The 18,778-nt window shown below is 56.3% G+C and overlaps 1 protein-coding gene across 1 annotated transcript in view; it reads left to right on the forward strand.

The window, feature by feature from the left end:
• Positions 1 to 18,778, forward strand: part of GRK5 (G protein-coupled receptor kinase 5) — a 223,387-nt gene that overhangs the window by 193,307 nt on the left and 11,302 nt on the right. The window contains exons 5-11 of the mRNA XM_075533349.1: positions 4,650 to 4,750; positions 6,530 to 6,622; positions 9,483 to 9,546; positions 10,588 to 10,728; positions 12,420 to 12,610; positions 15,532 to 15,569; positions 16,959 to 17,048. Of these exons, the coding sequence (XP_075389464.1) occupies positions 4,650 to 4,750; positions 6,530 to 6,622; positions 9,483 to 9,546; positions 10,588 to 10,728; positions 12,420 to 12,610; positions 15,532 to 15,569; positions 16,959 to 17,048 (718 nt within the window). The remainder of the gene's footprint in view (positions 1 to 4,649; positions 4,751 to 6,529; positions 6,623 to 9,482; positions 9,547 to 10,587; positions 10,729 to 12,419; positions 12,611 to 15,531; positions 15,570 to 16,958; positions 17,049 to 18,778) is intronic.

Raw genomic sequence — 18,778 nt, forward strand, 5'->3', positions numbered from 1 at the left:
TTCTCTGCATCTCTCGGGATGTTGCTCATTGGTCCCGTTGTGAAGATTTTTGTCTTCTTTACATTGAAGTCTAATCCAGATTGAAGGCTGTCGTCTGGGATCTTCATCAGTAAAAGCTTCAAGGCTGTGTCATCCAGCCCTCCTGCCACATTTGTCTTCTTGGATCGCGTGTTTGTTCGGCACGCGGGTGGGGGTGGCACACGGCGGTGAAAGGATACGACCCTGCTGCCCTCACTTCGTGTACACTGACCCCTGCCTCGTGATCTGTGCACAAGTCCCACGTGAGCACAATTAACACCTGGTCTTTTCGCTGTTAGCCATGATTTATGATGATCCACAGTCGAATGTATTTGTCTGGGCAATGAAACACAGGGAAACATGTCTCTGATACTCTCCGCGTTCAGCTAAGATCCGTCTGCCAGCAGCCATGATAGCCATCGGCTTCATCTGCTACTGAAGCCGTGTGAATTCAGGGCATTTCCCTGTTGATGTGGGGCTACAACCATTGTTGAACAATCTTCAACAAAGGGTCTAGAGCAGTGCTTCTCAACCTTCCTCATGCCGCAACCCTTTAATACAGTTACTCACGTTGTGGTGACCCCCCCCCAACCATAAAATTATTTTTGCTGCTACTTCATAACTGTCATTTTGCTACTGTTATGAATCGGGAGACCCCTGTTGTGAAAGGGTCGTTCAACCCCCAAAGGGGTCGTGCCCCACAGGTTGAGAACCACTGCTCTAGAGCTAGACTTTATGTACTGCCTGCCTTTGAGTCCATTTCAACGTGTAGCGACCCTAAAGGACAGGCATGAAACCACCCTGCACGTTTCTGTGACTGTAACTCTTCACGGGTGGAAAGCCTCCTCTGTCTGTGTCCCGAGGAGCCGCTGACTGTGTGGTCAGCAACCCAGGCAGCCCACTACGGCACCGGGGCCCCTTTTACTGGGAGGGGCGTCATTCAAGCCTTAATAAAAGGGTGAAAGTCACCGGGTTCAGGTGCCCATTGTCCACATCATTGATAGAGCAGAGGAGAAATAACTTCTCTACTTCGGGGGGTGGAGGGACTCCTGACCACTGAGTCAGTTCTGACTCCTATACCCTATAGGGCAGAGTGGGACTGTCCCTGTGAGTTTCGGAGACCATAGCTCTTGACAGGAGGAGAAAGCCTCAGGTTTCTCTCAAGGAGCAGCTGGTAGTCTTGATCTGTTAACCTTGGGGTTAACAGCCCAACTCATATGAGGATGGGCAATTAAAAGACCAGTCGCCTTGAGTCCATTCTGAGTCATGGCAGCCATCTGGGCACAGAGTAGAACTGCACTCCCCAAGGATTCCTGGCTGCGGTCTTTTGGACACGCATAGCCAGGCCTTTCTTCTGACGTGCCTCTCGATGAGTTCGAACTGCCAACCTTAGGTCTAGCACTTAACCATTTGCCTCAACTGGAAAGTCCTTGTGGGACATCAATCATTCATGTCTTACTAGAGGAAAATACTCTGAGGTCAAGGACCATACTAGCTTCATGCCCCCCACTCCCCACCCCCGCCCTGGGCTGCACACCAGGCTGGCCCCCGTGAGTAAGGTGGGCTTCACAGCAGGAGAAATGAAGGCAGACTCAAGGCAGAGTGTGGCACCTCACCATTGCATCCAGGTGGGCAGTGCAGGTCCATTTTCTGAAGGTCCCAGCAATGGCTCTGTCACTCCTCACGGCCTGTCCACCCAGCTGGCCCGCACCGTGCTCAAAGTCACGTTGGAACAGCACAGCTGTCACCAGGTTCAGAGTCACATTGCCATACAGCGTGTTCATGAACTCACGCAGCGAGCACCAGGTCTGTGCCAGGCCTGTGGCCTTCCAGCCCAAGGCAGCCCCAGCCAGTAGCTGTCACTCAGAAGCCTGTGCAGTGTTTGCCGATGACCTTGGGTCAAAGCTTGACTACTGGATTGTTGCAAAGTGGCCACGAGTCATTGACCCCTCAGAGACTCAGCTGCTAGAATTCCCATGCTGAGTCCCAAGTCTTGGAGGCAAAACACCACTAGATTTCCCTATCTCGAAGAACCCCTGGGGAGCGGCTCCTGCCTGGTACAGGGGAAGAAGTGGCTAGAGGGTGTTCAGGGCTAGGGGTGGCAGAGCTTGGGACTTCAGGCTCTCTCTGTATCCCGGGACTCTTTTCCACAGAAAGAGCTCATTGCTGCAGAGGGTGGGGCTCTCCTGCAGGCTCCGTTACCACCTGGAATCCAGGGGACCCCGAGGGCCCGGGGAGAAGGGTCAGCAGGCACAGTGGTGTGGGAACCACCTGAAGAAATGTCCTGACCCTCCTGTCCAGGGCACATGACTGTCTTCACTGGGGGCAGTTGCCATCCTAGCTCCTCCTGTCCCTGGGGGCTGGGGGTCCCCTATCCCTCTCCAGGGAGGCTCTCAGGAGAGACTGGGCGAGAGAGGAGGGACTAGGCTTGGGCATGAGCATTTAAAACCATAGGGTACCAGAAGTGAGTCCTCGTTTCCCTTCAGCCCGGACAGGAGGGCACTCTGCACCCCTGCCAGACACCCTCAGGGGACCCTGCAGACTAACACCACCCTCACAGCCCCCTCACATTTCACTAGCTGGACGGAGCAAACCAACCTTTCAGACGTCAGCATCGTTGGGGCAGAGACATGTCTACACCCCCTCTTCCCGAGCCTACTCAGCAATTTTCTCACTTATCCCCATAATTTATGACACACCCACCTCATGGCCCAGCTGGTGAGACAGCCCCACCAACAGTTGGTGGGTGGGGTGTGTGTGTGAATGGCTGGGGGTGGGGCAGGTGCCAGGGAGGGGCCCTCTCATAAGGCGCCTTCTGGCCTCGCCTGCACAGCTTCACCCCCTAGGACGGCTGCTCCTGGGCTAAAAACAGAAAAGCATCACCAACCCACCGCCCTTGCGTTGATTCTGACTCCGAGACCCCACAGGACAGATAGAGCCTCAAAGGCTCTAATCTTCACGAACGTATCCCTGTCCCGGAGTCCCTGGTGGATTCAGCCCCCCTCCTATAGCCTCCATGAGCCCGACGGCAGCCGCGTTTATTTGAATCAGCCTCGTTGCAGTGGAATGGAATTTGCTAGACATCAGTCAATCACAGCAGGTGTGTTAGGGCTGTTTCCGGGGCTCCCACAAGAGCTTGAAATGTCCATACTGTAATGAACTCCTGCTTGGCGCCCTGGTGGCATAGTGGTTATGTGTTGGGCTGCTAACCTCAGCAGCAGCAGTCTAAAACCACCAGCCTCTCTGAGGGAGAAAGAAGCGGCTTTCTACTCCCTAAAGAGTTAAAATGTCAGAAACCCACTGGGGCAGTTCTGCCCTGCCCTACAGGGTCTCTGTGAATCTAAACCAATTCAATGGCAGTGAATTGGGTGGGGTTTTTGTTTGTTTGTTTGTTTTAATGGAACTGACCTTTCCAGCTTTGTCAGTCATTATATAAGTCTGATGGAGCCCTGGGGGCGTAGTGGTTATGCATTGGGCTGTAATCCACATAGTTGGGAGTTCAAAACCACCCGTAGCTCCTAGGGAGAAAGACTGGGCTTTCTACTCCCATAGGGTTCCTGTCTCAGAAATCCGCAGGGGGTCGATGTGAGTCAGCACAGACGGTGAGTGACTATCAATCTGAGAAGGAACGGCCACGTGGAAAGGAGCTGTCCACATAATGAGTTCTAGAAGTCTTTGCAATGTACCACTCTGATTTCTGTGCTGCTCGAGTTTGATGGCTTGGTGCAGCCTGTTGTGGATCTTAGGAACGGTAGTCCGACTTCATGGAGAACCTGAAAAAATTAGCACAAGTATCGCTTGGAAATTGGGCTCATCTGGGCGCCCACAAAATAGTCTTAATGCTGGCTAGCCTTCTAAAGACCTGATTTTCCCTTCCTCTGTTCCACTCAGAGGGGTTATTAATCAGGCTCATTCCTCCAGGGTAGGGACCCAGCCAGCATTTAGGGTGACACCCTTTCTGTTGGCAGCTGAGCCCATGGCTCCTGGGTGGGACACCCAGCTCCTGGATACGCCCAGACAGCTTAGTCTGGAAGGAGAAAGAAGTGCCAGCAGGGGGTTAGTAAGCCAGGGTCTGGCCTGTGCCCTACCGAAAGGTGTTACTGATTCCTCAGAGAACCTGCTAGTCCTTGCTCTCAGCGAGGCTGAGAGACCTTGGCCGCTAGCCACAGCTACAGCTAGCAGAGCTGGGATTCAAAGCCAGGCCTCTGTCATTCCAAAGCTCTACTCAGCCCCCACCCAAGCCTTCTGGGCCAGCCAGGTGTCCCTGGTCACTGCAGCCATGCTCGGTGGGAACCTGGCAAGGACGTGTCCAGCTCCATACAGCTGGGAGCACCTTTTTAGGCTCTGGCCACAAGCTCAGGGCCAGGACTGTCAGTGTCCATGTTCTACGGTGAGTCTCATGGAGCCAGGTGGCATCCAGGTGTCACAGCTGTCAGTGGCAGAGCTAGGAATCTGACTCTAAGGCCGGGCTCCGTCACCCAGCCCAGCCACCTCTCTGACCACTAGTCAGTGTGGCTACAGCCCAGGACCGGACCAGGGGCAGATGGTCAGGAGCATTGTGAGTAGCCACTGAGCCTGCTGGGCCACCCACCTTCCCTCTCCCCACTGACTGTTCCCCTCTGCCTCTATAGTCCCCTGTGTTCGTGGCCCAAGTAGACCGAGACCTGGTCTCCCAGACGGAAGAGAAGCTTCTGCAGAGTCCCTGCAAAGAACTCTTCTCCACGTGTGCACAGTAAGTGTTGCTGCCCTGCCGGGACCCCACCGCCTCCACCGACACCCCTGGGCACCCGTGCAGGCCTCCACTGCCCAGGGACCCAGCTAAGCCCACCAGCTGCTGGTCCACTCCTCAGAGGATCCCACGTCCCTCTGAGAAGAAACCATCTGTGTCCCAGGCTGCCCAGAGGGGAGAGAGTGGCGTCCAGGCCAGGGGGGTGAGGGATGTGCAGGACTGGGACCCCATACCTTCAATCCAAATGGGCACCACCACTGCAGGGGGCCAAGACCCTCAACCCCCATCATCACCACCTGTCAGCAAGTGCCTGGTATTTTCCAAATGAGGGGGAGAGGAGGCAGGACCCCCATCTGCCCTTACTCCTCCAGGAACTCAAAGCCCCTTCCCCACTTCTGGGGTCCTCTCCTGGATGCAGGCCACCTGTTTCTGCCCAGGTCTCCTGTGGTTTCTTTCCACTGTTCTGAAGACCACAATCCCCAACGTGGCCTGTGATGTTGTTTGGGGCCCATCCTCCTGTATCCCCTTTACCATCTCTCCACCCACCCCTCCGCCACAACCGGACTTCATCAGCCCTCCAGGCTGCCCACAGCCCCCCTACCATCCCCCTTTTGTCAGTCCTCCAAGACCCCCTCCTAATAAATTCCTCCAATTCATCAGACTTCCAGGCCTCCCCCAGTCATCTCCCCCACCATTGACCCTCCAGCCCTCCACCCCAAACCAGCTACCTCATCAGTCCTCCCCAGCTCGGAGGCTGTCCCTCAGATACCCTCCATACTCAGCCCCCACTTCCTGCTGCCACAGGGCCCTTGCACGTGGGCCACACTCTGCCTGGGCTGCCTTGCCCATCCCCCCTCCACCCACCTCTGGGTCTTATACCTCTCCTGCACCTTGTCTCCACCTGTTCCTCTGGACTCAGCTATGATTTCCTCCTTCCCCATGTCCATGAGGGTCCCCGGTACGGTGTGTGGGGCCATCTCCCCAGCACAATGTCAGCACTGGGGCCTAGAACAAAACCTGCCACAGCCTCCCTGTCACTGTGTCGGCTCTGGCCCTGAGCCACCTGCAGACAGAGTGGAACTGCCCCCGCCCCCATCCCCGGGTTTCCCAGGCTGCCATCTTTAGAGAGGATCCCTGGGTGCTTCCTGGGCTGTGCATTGAACTGCTAGCCACAAGGTCAGCAGTTTGACCACCACCACCACCACCACTACCCCCATTAACTCTGCGGGAGAAAGAGGAGGCTGTCTGTTCCTGTACAGACTTAAAGTCCCAGAAACCCAAAGAGGCCATTCTACCCTGTCCTATAGAGTCACTGCAAGTGCTTCACCACAGTGCCACCAGGGCTCCTGGGCCGGCACGTGTCCACTGCCATCGAGTCAAATTTGACCTGTATGGCTCGGCTCTGCAGGACAGGGCAGAACCGCCCCAGTGAGTTTCTGAGACTGTCACTCTTTATAGGAGTAGAAAGCTTGGTCCTTTTCCCTCGGAGGGGCTGGTGGATTCAAACTACTGACCTTTCGGTTAGCAGTCCAACACGTAACCAATACCACCACCAGGACTTCCGGCCATCATGTAGTAGGCACATAAGGGATGTCTACAGAACGTCGCCCTCATCTCCGACAGCCTCTGGCGGGGCCCATAGCGTCGCCCAGGGCACCCGGGTGCCAAAGTCTTCGAGTCTGGATGTGGATAGGCCGGGAGGGGCCCTGCTGGGCATCGTGCTGCCCATCTGCTTCTAGCCCTGGGTTAGAACACATCACCTGTTTGTCCCATCTGAGCTAGATCCGTCCACGACTACCTTCGGGGGGAGCCCTTCCGAGAGTACCTGGACAGCATGTATTTCGACCGCTTCCTCCAGTGGAAATGGTTAGAAAGGTGAGCCCGGGCCCCTTGCACCTGTCTGTGTGTGTGTGAGGAGTGTGAGTGTGCATGGGGTGCAGAGTTTTCGTGTGGGAATCAGGTAAGGCCCATAACCTCCCATGGCTCCCGTTAGAGCAGCAGTTCTCAACCTGGGGGTCACCACTCTTTCACAGGGGTCACCCAATTCATAACAGTAGCAAAGTGACAGTGACAAAGTAGCAACGAAAATAATTTTATGATTGGGGGTCACCACATGAAAAACCGTATGAAAGGGTGGCAGCATTGGGAAGGTTGAGAACCGCTGCGTTAGAGAAAATGCACCTCCCCCTCCTCCTCTGCCCTGCTGCGTCCATGTGGCATCCAGCCCTGGCTCCTCAGCACCACCCTCCTTAAGAGTTCTCCCTCCACGCGCCAACAAAGCCGAAGCCCAACCCGCTGCCCTCCTCAACTCAGTGACCCTCCAAGACCAAGCAGAGCCGCCCCCGTAGCTTCCAGCCTGTCCCTCATGACAGACAGACAGACAACCTCATCTTCCCTCAGCGGCTGGTGGGTCAAACCACTGAGATGCATCGCATACTGCCCAGCAGGCTCCTATCAGCCAATAAAACTCAAAACGCACCACCTTGGAGCTGATTCTGACTCACGGTGGCCTCCAGGACAGAGTGGACCACTTACGTACTGGAGCACACAGCCTCAGCTTTCTCCCGTGGAGAGCTTTCTCCCGTGAGGTTGGTGGGTTGGAACCATTGGCCTTTTGGTTAGCAGCCCACTCATAGCCCCCTGGGCCACCGGGGCTCCTGACCAGCCAGTAACAACCTACCCCATTCTGTGAGGCAGCTGCACGACCACCTTTATTGAACCCACTCCTCTGCAGAGGGTCATCGAGGTGGTCCTCTGATTCGGGGCCATCTCCCTGGGTAGCGACGTTGTGCGTAACTGAACCCTCTGTCTGGCCCCAGGAGGCCGACTGCAGTGAGCACTTGTCTTGTACCAGCTGAGGGGCCGGGAGGAGAGCAAGTGACCCCGTGAGGGTCCAGGACAGGGCGGGGGGATGGGGGGTTGTCATCATCACACCAGCTCTACCAGCAAATCCCACCCCTTGGACCTTGATCTGGGTCAGGTCTCAAGGAGGTCTGCGACACAGGCTGTCTGTCCTCAAACCCCAGCCCCACCACTGACCAGCCTGGCCTTGGGCCACTCTCTCCCTCTCCGGAAGCCTTGGCCTGCCCATCTGCAGAATGGGCGAGACCATGCCACTTCCTGGGGCTGATGAGAGAGAAAAGGAGACCCCTTGTGACAATGTGCTCCTCACACTGCTATTGTTACCCTGGAGAGCGGGCGGTGGGGTGGATGCCCTCGTCCCTGCAGCTCTGTTGGGACACATGGGCACACACAGCCATGGACAGAGCCTTGGAAGCCGGGGCATTGCCCTTCGCTCCAATTTTCTCAGAGATGGTCATGGGTTGGCCCTGGGTCACACACCAAGGGACTCACCCAGCCACCGACTCGAGGCCTTCACACTTGGCCACCCGGCTCCCACTTTCAGTTGTTGTGGCCACTGGCATCCACTGGACTGGACCGTACCAAGTGCATGGAATGTGGAAATGGACATTCTCACTGAGCCCTGACCACAGAGGAGGGAATTTATCATCCACCCTTTTGAGGGGATTACATTTTTGGACACAGAAGGGCAGTCTCTGGCCTTTCATCATGGTCATCAGCTACCATCAAGTCGGCCCTGACTTATAGCGACCTGTGTACAGCAGAGCAGAACACAGCCTGGTCCCCGTGTGCAGCAGAGCGGAACACCGCCCGGTACCCATGTACAGCAGAGTGAAATGCCACCTGGTGCCCCCGTGTGCAGCAGAGCGGAACACTGCCCGGTCCTTGCCTGGTGCCCTGAATAGCAGAGCAGAATGTTGCCCGGTCCCCGTGTACAAGAGAGTAAAACCCTGCCTGGTCCTACGCCCTCCTCACAAGTGCGCTCTGTGGCAGCCACTAGGCCCATCCATCTCATCAAGGGTCTTAGAGGCTTTTTTTGCTGACTCTCTACTGGATGGAGCCTGATGGTCTTTTCTAGGGCCCAGTCTCTCCTGTTGGTCTCCAAAGTCATTCTTCCGAGATGGATTTGTTTGTTTTCTGGGCAGCCCGGGGCCTTGTAGTACTCTTGGCCAGCAGCGTCATCCGAGCACTTCCATGCTGTGGGCCTCCTCAGACTCTGTCCACCTCTTACGTGCACATGAGATGATGGAAAGGGCCAGGGTCAGGTGCACGTGACCCCCTGGCTCTCCATGTTACAGCGGTCTCTCTCGCAGGGCAGATTTACCCGGCACAGTACCGATTGCGGCTTCCAGGAGTTCTGCTAGAGTCCTCAGTGCCTCTCAGTGGAACCAGACCAGAGCACCTGGTCCACATGGTCCCAAGCTAATTCCAAGAAATCACCCTAAGTTCTATTCCTGCAGAACTACTGATCCCACCAGAGCCTGCGCCTGCCAGGTCTCTTCAGAGAAGCAACACCAACAGATGTGTGAGCGTGTGTGTGTGTGTGTGTGTGTGTGTGTGTGTGTGTGTGTGTGTATACACATGTACATATATATGCTAAGAGGTTATTTTAAGGAGTTGGCTCATGTAATGTGGGGGTGGGGGACAACAAGCCAACTGGCAGGGACTTGTCCAGAGGATTTGACACCCAGCCCCAGAGTAAGTCCTTGAAGCTCCATCCTGATTTCTGAGGGTCCTCGGGATCGTTGGGAGACTATAGAACTGTGCTTCCTGCTGCCGAGGTTGACTGGGGTGTGTGTCTGGGCTCCTGTGGACTCTGGGTCTTCAGGCCATGAACTAAATGTTGGATTCTTGCTCTACCCCCTCCCTGCAGGCAACCAGTGACCAAAACCACTTTCAGGCAGTACCGAGTGCTCGGAAAGGGGGGCTTCGGGGAGGTGAGTGAACGTTTATCGCTTCCAGGGAAAGTTCTGGTAGTCTAGTCGCTGCACTCTTCTGACAAGGCGTCCTGAGCCGATGGATGGTCCCAGGTGGTGTAGGTGTTTCAAGGGCTGAGATGGTGAGTGCGGGCAGGGGCCAGGCCTTTAGGGAGGTTAGCTCAGACTCAGCGGAGTCTAACGTGGGAAGGGCTGTGGTCTGGGGCAGGGGTGTGGGGTGGAGGTGCTCTCTGGAGCCAGCGTCCTTCAAGTCTGGAGGAGACGTGTATGAGGGGGGAGGGCCTGAGGGCGGTGTTAATAGGTGCAGCCACGTGGGGTCTGATTCCAGCTCACCCTCCGATATTCCCTTGTTGCTCCAAATGCAGAGGCTCAGAATGGTGCCCTGGCTCAGTCAGGCCCCACAGCTGGGAAGGGGTACAACTGAGGCCCGTCCCCCGTGTGCTGTGGCTCCTGTTCCCCTGAATGACAGACTCCCTCCACCCTTCACCCATAGCCAGCCTCTCCCACCAGCAGGAAAGTCCCCAGGTTGTACTCGCTCTACATGGCTGAGAACCTGGGGCAGAGAGGTATCTTGCAGGGACGAGGCCCTTGGGGCCCTCACCAGTCATCTGCCCCTCAGTGTGGACGTTCCACAAACCTTCATCTGCAACCTACGTGCCCTTGGAGGCCTCTCACCTTCCAGAGCTAGGATCCTTCTGAGGGTGGGGGTGGAGTGTGCCAAAGGCAACTTGGGGAGGCAGGGCCCAGGGAAGCAGTAGACCTGAGACCACTGGAAGCTGGTGCCCACCGTCAGCTCCCAACCCTGGAGACCAGCATCCCAGCAGGCCCTGTACCCCGGCCCTGCCACCTTGGCATCTGTGCCAGTCTGGATAGACTAGGGAAACAAATCCATAGACGCTCATCTGTGTAAAAGAAAGAGCTTTTATCTCTGTAGCACCTCCCAATGAGGCAATCAAGCTGCAGCCTGATTGGCAGGCTGTGCTCTACCCCTCGGCTCTTAAGTCTCAATTGAAACCAGCCTGTGTCCTTCCTCCTCCTCAGGTCTGCGCCTGCCAGGTACGGGCCACAGGTAAAATGTACGCCTGCAAGCGCCTGGAGAAGAAGCGGATCAAGAAGAGGAAAGGGGAGTCCCTGGCGCTCAATGAGAAGCAGATCCTGGAGAAGGTCAACAGCCAGTTTGTGGTGAGTCCGGGTGCGGCTCCACTGTAGGAGCGGCCCTCCTGAGCCGGTGCGGGGGTTCTCCAGGGTCCCTGTGCTGCTGCTCCCACCGCCGCCGCCCCAGAGCTCTGTCCATCAGCCCTCTTCCTTCACCTCAAAGCTATGGTTTGATTTCCATGCTGCTGTTATTGTCGAGAACAGACCCAGCAGAACACATCTCAGGTCAACGGTTTCGGCATGTCTGGTTCAGCGACCTGCCATGGCGCCTTTCCAGTTCTGTCACCCGTTTGACCCTCCTTCTCTACGCTGCCCCCCCCACTGGTGTCCACCCCCACCCACCCCCGGAGGTGCCCAGCTCATCTTCCAAGTGGCTGTTGTCAGTTGCATCCCAAAGATAATAGATCTTAAAGAAGCACGATGCTGGAGGCAGGCATTCTCTCCTAGCTAAACCAAACTGTGGGTTTAAGGTGATTTCTTTCTGGTGTGAGGTTGAAAGATTACCTCAGAGCAACAGTTTCTGGGGTTCAACCAGCCTACATAACTCCAGGAAGTCTGGATTCCATGAAGATTTTTAAATTCTGTTCTACATTGCCCCCCCTTTGATAAAGATTCTCCTTATAGAATTCATCATGGTAGCCGGGCACCATCCAGTTCTTCCAGGCTCGTGGCAAGGGAGGCAACTATTCCTGGAAGCAGTTAGCCACACATTCCATGTCCTCCCTGCCCCTGCCTCCCCTTCTGCTGCTGCTCCCAGCCAATATACGTGGGTAGCTTTAAAGAACAGACGCTTATCTTCTCGCATTTCTGCAGGCAGAGTCCCTGTCTTGTCAATTCTCTCCTCGTCAGTGGTCCCAGATGGTTGCTGATTCCTTGACTTGGAGATAGTCCTCAGGTGGCACCTGTCAATTCTCTCCTTGTCAGTGGTCCCAGATGGTCGCTGATTCCTTGACTTGTAGATGGTCCTCAGGTGGCATCTGTCTGCTCCAGTGTATGTTGGCCTCACTGCCTAATCTGATCTTTCTAGAGCTCAGAAGTGATTCGATTTAGAACCCACTATATTCAAGCAAAATGGGCTTGATGGACGAAGGAATTCTGTTCCCAAACATGACATCCATCGGCATAATTCCGACTCATAGCGACCTCTGAGGGCAGAGAAGAACTGCCCCTTCAGGTTTCCAAGACAGTCAGTGTTCAGGGGAGCAGACTGCCACCTCTCTCTCTTCAAAGAGTGACAGATGGCTTAAGCCACCATTTTGTTTACATATGTTACATTAGTCCAGGCCAGCCCCCGCATCTCAGAATCGGAACCCAACAAAGGCCCTTCTCCCACCGCCTTCCCCTCAGCCCCGAGGGTCCTACTGCTCTTGACAGACCACCAAGGCAGGGTACAGTCGTGCCAGCTGATGGAGCATGCACATGCTCACAAGGGGGGGAAATGCAGCCAGGGTCCTGCTGGAATTGCTGCCTGCACCCCTTCTGCCTCCCTGCAGCCCCTGACTAGGAAGGGCTCAAGTATAACTCCTCCTTCGTCAGCCCAGAGGGCCCGCAGGCAGGATGACCATGAGGCCATTTGGGGAGAGTAGCGTGATGCTGCTTCAGCCCCCACCACACCCACCCCACACGCAGTCCTGAGGGGCTCGAGGAAGAAGAGAGAAAGTGGGGTGGTGGTCACCCCCCCACTTGGCTTTACCCAGGGGCTGCTCGTGTGTTCTCAGGTCAACCTGGCCTACGCCTACGAGACTAAGGATGCGCTGTGCTTGGTCCTGACCATCATGAATGGGGGCGACCTCAAGTTCCACATCTACAACATGGGCAACCCTGGCTTCGAGGAGGAGCGGGCCTTGTTCTACGCGGCGGAGATCCTGTGCGGGCTGGAGGACCTTCACCGGGAGAACACCGTTTACAGGTGAGCCCCCTCGTCCACCTAGGCGAACCCGGTGGGCGGTAGTCTTCAGCCCAGGGATCAAGGGCCTTGTGTGTGAAGATCCATATTTTGGACGGACAACACCCACCACAGCGTCTGGGCTGCCAGGTTCCCTTCGGGGGCCTCCAGAGTTTGGGGGCGACAAGAATCACATGTCCCCCACATAGTCTGTTCCTCCAGCCTTCTGACCCAGCACCAGGGAAGCTCATGGAGCTGGTGCTGTGTGCTGGAAGCAGTCTGGGAAGACCTTGATATGCCACCAGGAGCAGGCATCCAAATAGAGTGACCCCACACTGCCCTCCACCTGCTCTGACCCCGTCCGAGTCTCTCCACTTCCCTCAGGCCCACTGGGCCTGGACCGTGCGGGACCCAGTGTCCACAGTCCATGAACTTTTCTTACCATCCGCCTCCAGAGAATTTGGATAAGGTTTTTTCCGTTACTACATTTAAACAGTGGTAAATATGAGACTTTAAAAATCGAATTGTCACGCCCTGCTTTTGACAGTGCCCCCAAACCAGTTCCTATTGATCAGAGAAGAACTGCGCCCCCTAGGACTTTCAATGGCTAGTTTCTTGGAATCAGAGAACCAGGCCTTTCTTCTTCGTCTGAGTCTGGAGACTCTTCTGAAACCCTCCACCAGGGGTGACTTGATCACAGCAACACACAGGCCACCACAGACACCACCTGACAAAGGTGCTGGCGAGAGGTAGATCGATGGGAATGAGGTATTCTTAACCCCCCTTGGATGCTAAGGCTCGAAATGCTAAGTCAGTTTCTTATGTTACATGCCTCAACTCTCACTGCCACTGAGTCGCTGACAATTCATGGCGACCCTATAGGGCAGGGTAGAACTGCCCCTGTGAATTTCCAAGACTGGAACTCTTTCCAGCAGTAGAAAGCCCCGTCTGTCTCCCAAGGAGTGGCTGGTGGTTTCAAACTATTGGCCTTTCGGTGGGTCTTATTTGTAATGGCTCCTTTGGGGTCATAAGGATTGGTCTGGACCAGGGCACTATCATTAATACTCGGTTGCTTTTTCTTCTCTAAATTGAGAGAAGAGCGTTTGTGAAAGGGCAGGTGGGAGGGAGACACACACAAACACACAAACACACACACACACACACACACACACACACACACACACCACACCATACCACACCACACCACACACCCCCAACCCAGGGCCTGGGAGGGAGTGTTAAGAAGTTCAGAATCTAGAGCTTCAAGCCCTTAAAGCCACCAGCCCCTGGGAGCCTGCTGGGATATTCCCGGGACCCCAGTGTGAAGCTCTTGGGGGAAGGGGTCGAAGGAGGTCAAGAAGGGTTTGAAAACAGGAAGGGATGGCCTTGGTGACTTTCCCAACCCTGCTCACCCCTCCCCCCACACATCCTTTCTCCCCAATTTGTGCTTTGTTTTCATTCAAGGGGTGAAGAGCAGGCACCCTCTGCTGGATGGCTTTTAGAAGTTTCTCCAAGTCCCTCCCTGTCCTCTCCTTCTGGGGCGGATGGGGCCATGTGCCTCCTCCTGGCAGGGGCCTTTGGCTGTGGCCTCCCTAGGGGTTTGGGCTCTGTCCATTACCCACCAGTGAGTTGCCCTTCCGGCCAAGTGGCCGGGTGTCTCGTGGAGATGTGGGCTCTTGCCCTTGTTTGGAATTGTTGGCGCATCAAGGCAGGCAGTTTCAATAACAACAACAACACCACAAGTATTTTATAATAAAAAAACTACACATAAACACCAACTGAGGCTGCCTCACTGGGTCTGGGCCTGTGGACCACGCCCCTTGAGGACAGCTGCCATCAGTTAAATAAACAAAGCCACTTGGTTGAGACGCTGCCTGCCTGTGCGCACACTGGCCCAGTGCCTTCCGCCGCAGCTCACACCCCCAGCCCCTGCTCTTCCTCCCACAGGGGACCTTGACCAGCAAAGCCCAGCTCGCGGCCACCTCCCACTGCTGCCCACTCCGGGAAAGGGGATGACATCAGGGATGGGGTAGAGCGGCCACTAGGACAGTTGTGCTTCCTCTCAGGTCACAGCTGACATTGGGATGTCAGGGGTCTGCCAGTCTCCTAGGTCTTCCTCCTGGGAATGGCCTGCCTCTCCCTGTTTGAGTCCTTGCCCCTCATTCCTCTGCCCACCGTTTTACATCTGGTGCTGTATTCACGATCGTTTCTCATCCTTCATGCCCATAAAAGGGAGACCTGGTGGTGTGCTGGGTTAAGGTTTGGGCCACCTGAAGGTGCGTGGTTCGAGACCCGGCAAGGGGAAGATGAGGTGGTCTGGGTGGAAAAGCCGGTGGAGTGGCCCTGCCTTGTCTTCTAGCACCTCGAGGGATCAGAAGGGACTCAATGGCAGTGGGTTTGCTCACGTGCATGCCCACCCCAGAGCATCCTGAAGCGACAGGGTCTTCCCAGCCCTCTGGCTGGGGCAGGGGTGGGGTGGGGGGTGTCGGTTGTCTGTGTTGGGACTGGTGCCCACACCAAGCCCGTGGCCATCCATTCGAGTCCCGGGCATGGCGGCTGGCCGTGCGGCCCCATCCAGCTGCTCCGCCGGGCTTTCCTGTCTGGTCTGTGTGGAGCAGACCGCTGCCAGACCTGGCTCGCAGGGCACTGCCAGGTGAGCCCAAACCTTCAGCCTGTAGGTTAGTGGCCAGTCGCACCTCACTTGTGCCCCCCAGGGCCTTGGACGGGTGCCAGGACTGGCCTCCCCCTCCCTGGTTACACTGCAGGTTCGGGAAACAGCTTTGGGCAGCCAGTTGATCAAAGGACTTAGAGGAGAGGCTGTTCAGATGCTAGGCAGCCCAAGGCAGGAGGTGGGAAGGTCCCTGGCTGCTCAGGCCCAGCGTGCCCAAGCTGGTGGCCCCAGACACCAGGGCCCACTCTCAGGGGCTTGTTTCCTCTCCTTTCAGGGACCTGAAACCCGAGAACATTCTGTTGGATGATTACGGTAAGTCAGCGCTCGCCCTCGTCCTGCTCTCTAGCTGAGGCCAGCACCCCAACCCGCAGGGCTTCGGGTCCCCAGAGACTCGGGCAACAAGCTGCCTTGGCTAGCACTGCCATGGGAGTGGGGAGGGGGTGGGCAAGCAGGGGGAGAAGACCCCATACCCTCCCTCAGTCCTGGTCTGCAGGGAAAGACCGGGAACCTGGAGAGCGTGTCCACTGTCAGGTGGAGAGGCAGGCAGCGTGGCTCAGCTGAGAGAGGGCAGGCGACATTGGGTCCCGCCCAGCCTGCTGCGGAGGGCGAGGGTGGCGTGGGGCCCCTGCCACGTACTTTGAGGGGAAGTTGTTGTTTTCAGTTGGGGCCAGCTCCTATAGTGCCACATGTGCTCATTGCTGGTGTCTCAGAGAGTAGGGGCTGACGCGGAGGACAGCCCCCCCCACCAGCTCTCCAGCCTCCCTTTCACCTGAGCGGGCAGGGCTGCTACCCTTGTGCCATTTTACAGTGGCCAAGCCTGAGGCTCAGTGGAGCCAGCCTCCAGAGAGATCCTTACAGTACCCATGTCCCACATACCAGGCAACCTGACTGGAGGGGAAGGGAGTGGAGGGGAGGGAGGTGGCTCATTGGCCACCTGAGCGCCTTGTGTGTGGTGTCCCATGTGGAGGGGCAGGTAAATCCACATAGACCCATGTTCCCTGCTAATGCAGAACTGCCCCCACTGAAGTCCCACCATCCCCCAGCCCAGCCTCCCCTTTCCACCTCTTGTTAGGGACCCGCCCCCCTTGGGCAGAAACTCTTTAGCACTTCAGCCCAGGACAGCCTGCTGGGCCCGGCCTCGCTGGGGTCCAGGTTGGCAGGACCCTGGCACCCACAGAGAGAAAAGGAGTCCGAGGTAGCCTGACCCCACTCAACACAGCAGCCCCTCAGACTCTGAGCTGCGGGTTCACCCCTGACCCCCTTCCCCCTCTCCCCCAAGACCAGCAAGGTCAGGCCTGGGCAGCTTCCCAAAGCCTTTGTCACTTTCCCTCCCCGATGAGGGTCGGCAAATGGCCAGGAGCCTCCCATCCCTCCCAGGAAGCTGGCCGTGCAGGCCAGGGCCTCTGTGACCTCAGCCTTCTCAGAAGGAAGCACGGGGATGGCATTTTATGAGGCAGGTTAGTCAGCACCCAGGCAGCTCCCTGGGCCTTGGTTATACTCCTGAAAGGAATGACTTGCCCACACCCCCCAACACCTGCCCCCACGCCCAAGGCCCTGACATCACCCTGAGACATCACCAGCTCTAGGCCCCAGGTGAAGACTCCCAGGTTTCAGAGAGGCCAAGTGCCTGGCCCAGGGTCACACAGCAGGTCTGTGCCCTAAGAGGGTAGTCAGGGACCCATCCACCTGCTCTTTCTTCAGGCCACATTCGGATCTCCGACCTGGGCCTGGCTGTGAAGATCCCTGAGGGAGACCTGATTCGAGGTCGGGTGGGCACTGTCGGCTACATGGGTGAGTGCCAGGAGGAGCCCACTCACAGAGAGCCCCTTTTGTGTGATACCATTAGAATTAATCGGGGGTCTCCTTCGGGTCTGCTGGGGGAGGGTGCCATGGAGCAAAGGGGCCTCCAGGTGTGGGTGGACTAGATGGAGCTCTCTGTGCTCCCAGCTCACCTGCACTCCAAAGGCAGGCCCCCTCTGTGCCCAGAGGACAAGTCTAGATGTGGTGGGGCTCGGGGAGACTACCTGGAGGCGGTGGGCTGGTGGGCAGTCCCCTTGTAGGCCAGGGAATAGGCTCAGAAGAGGGACGTGGCTTCCAGAGGTCTCAGGCTCCCGCCCTGCCTGAGACCATGGCCTTGGGACAGTTCCAGTCCCCCCAGGTCCCTTCTAGTTGAAGGCAGGGGGCTTCCTCCTGCACACCTAGTATGCCCTGTCCAGTCTGGGCTTCAGGTCCAAGCTTAGGTGTCGCCGGAGTTCTGCACCCAACCTGGGGCTAGCATTCCGTTCATGGAATTTCATGGAATTTGGCACATTGCATATCTGAGTATGTTTATGCCTGTGTGAGATAAAAAGGTATGCAGGTAGGTGGACAAATGTGTGAGAGATGCAGAGACTGAAGGTGCAGGGAGAACTTACTCAAGGTATTGCAAGTTTGATTCAGACTACAGCAGTATAGTGATTCACACCAATTATTTGGTTTCCTAGTGGCACAGTGGTTTAAGCATTGGGCTGCTAACTGCAAGGTTGGCAGCTTGAAGCCACCAGCTGCTCCTCGAGAGAATGATGAGGTTTTCTACTCCCATAAAGGAGAGGCAGTCTCAGAAACCCACAGGGACGGCCTATTCAGCCCCATAGGGTAGAATGAGGAGCCCTGGTAGTATAGTGGGTTACTTATTGGCTCTTAGCCACAAGGTCAGCATTTCACTCACCAGCTGCTTAGCAGGAGGAAGACAAGGCTTTCTACTCTCATACAGACTACACCTTTGGAAACCTCCAGGGCCACTAGGAGATGGCACCCCCCTCTCTGGCCATGAACGGGTGTGTATGAAATAAGTCGTGGTGGTGCTGTGAATTAGGCGCAGGGTTGCCAACTGCCAGGCTGGCACTTCAAACCTATCAGCCGCTCCATGGAAGAAAGATTCGCAGTCCTGGAAATCCTATTCAGGGTCACTCACTGGAGATGACTGTGTTGTGTGGCCCGAGTTTTGATGCTTGTCAGAGGTTTGCCTCCACCAAATTATCAGCGATTAGCACATACGGGCTGCAAACCCAAAGTCAGCAGTTCGAAACCACCAGCCACGCTAAGGAAGAGATACAGTCTCAGAAACTCACAGGGGCAGTTCTGTCCTGTCCTATAGGAACCCTGTGTGTTGGCATCAACTTGATGGCAGTGATGGGGGGGCAGAGAGAGAGAGCACACATCAAGGAAAAAATGTCAAATACCATGGGAGTGACCAAATGTGACACAGAGGCAGGAAATGAGTGCACTGCCGAAACGGCAAATCCCCCGTTTGCAAAACACAGAGGTCGCCCTACAGGCGTCTGGCTGTGTGGTGCGTGTGTCTGCTGGAGTTCGCATCCATGCGGTGTGTGAGGGTCTCTCTGCCCAGCCTCGACTATGTGTAGCCAGCGTGCAGGGCTGCTCCACCTCCAGGCGTCTGCGGCCGGCCTGAGAATGGGAACCTAGCTCTCTGCTACCTTTGTGATGAGGCAGTCTGTCATAGGGGTGCATAGTCCATGTTC

The sequence above is a fragment of the Tenrec ecaudatus genome, chromosome 16 (genome assembly GCF_050624435.1).
Source record: "Tenrec ecaudatus isolate mTenEca1 chromosome 16, mTenEca1.hap1, whole genome shotgun sequence".
NCBI classification, from domain to species: domain Eukaryota; kingdom Metazoa; phylum Chordata; class Mammalia; order Afrosoricida; family Tenrecidae; genus Tenrec; species Tenrec ecaudatus.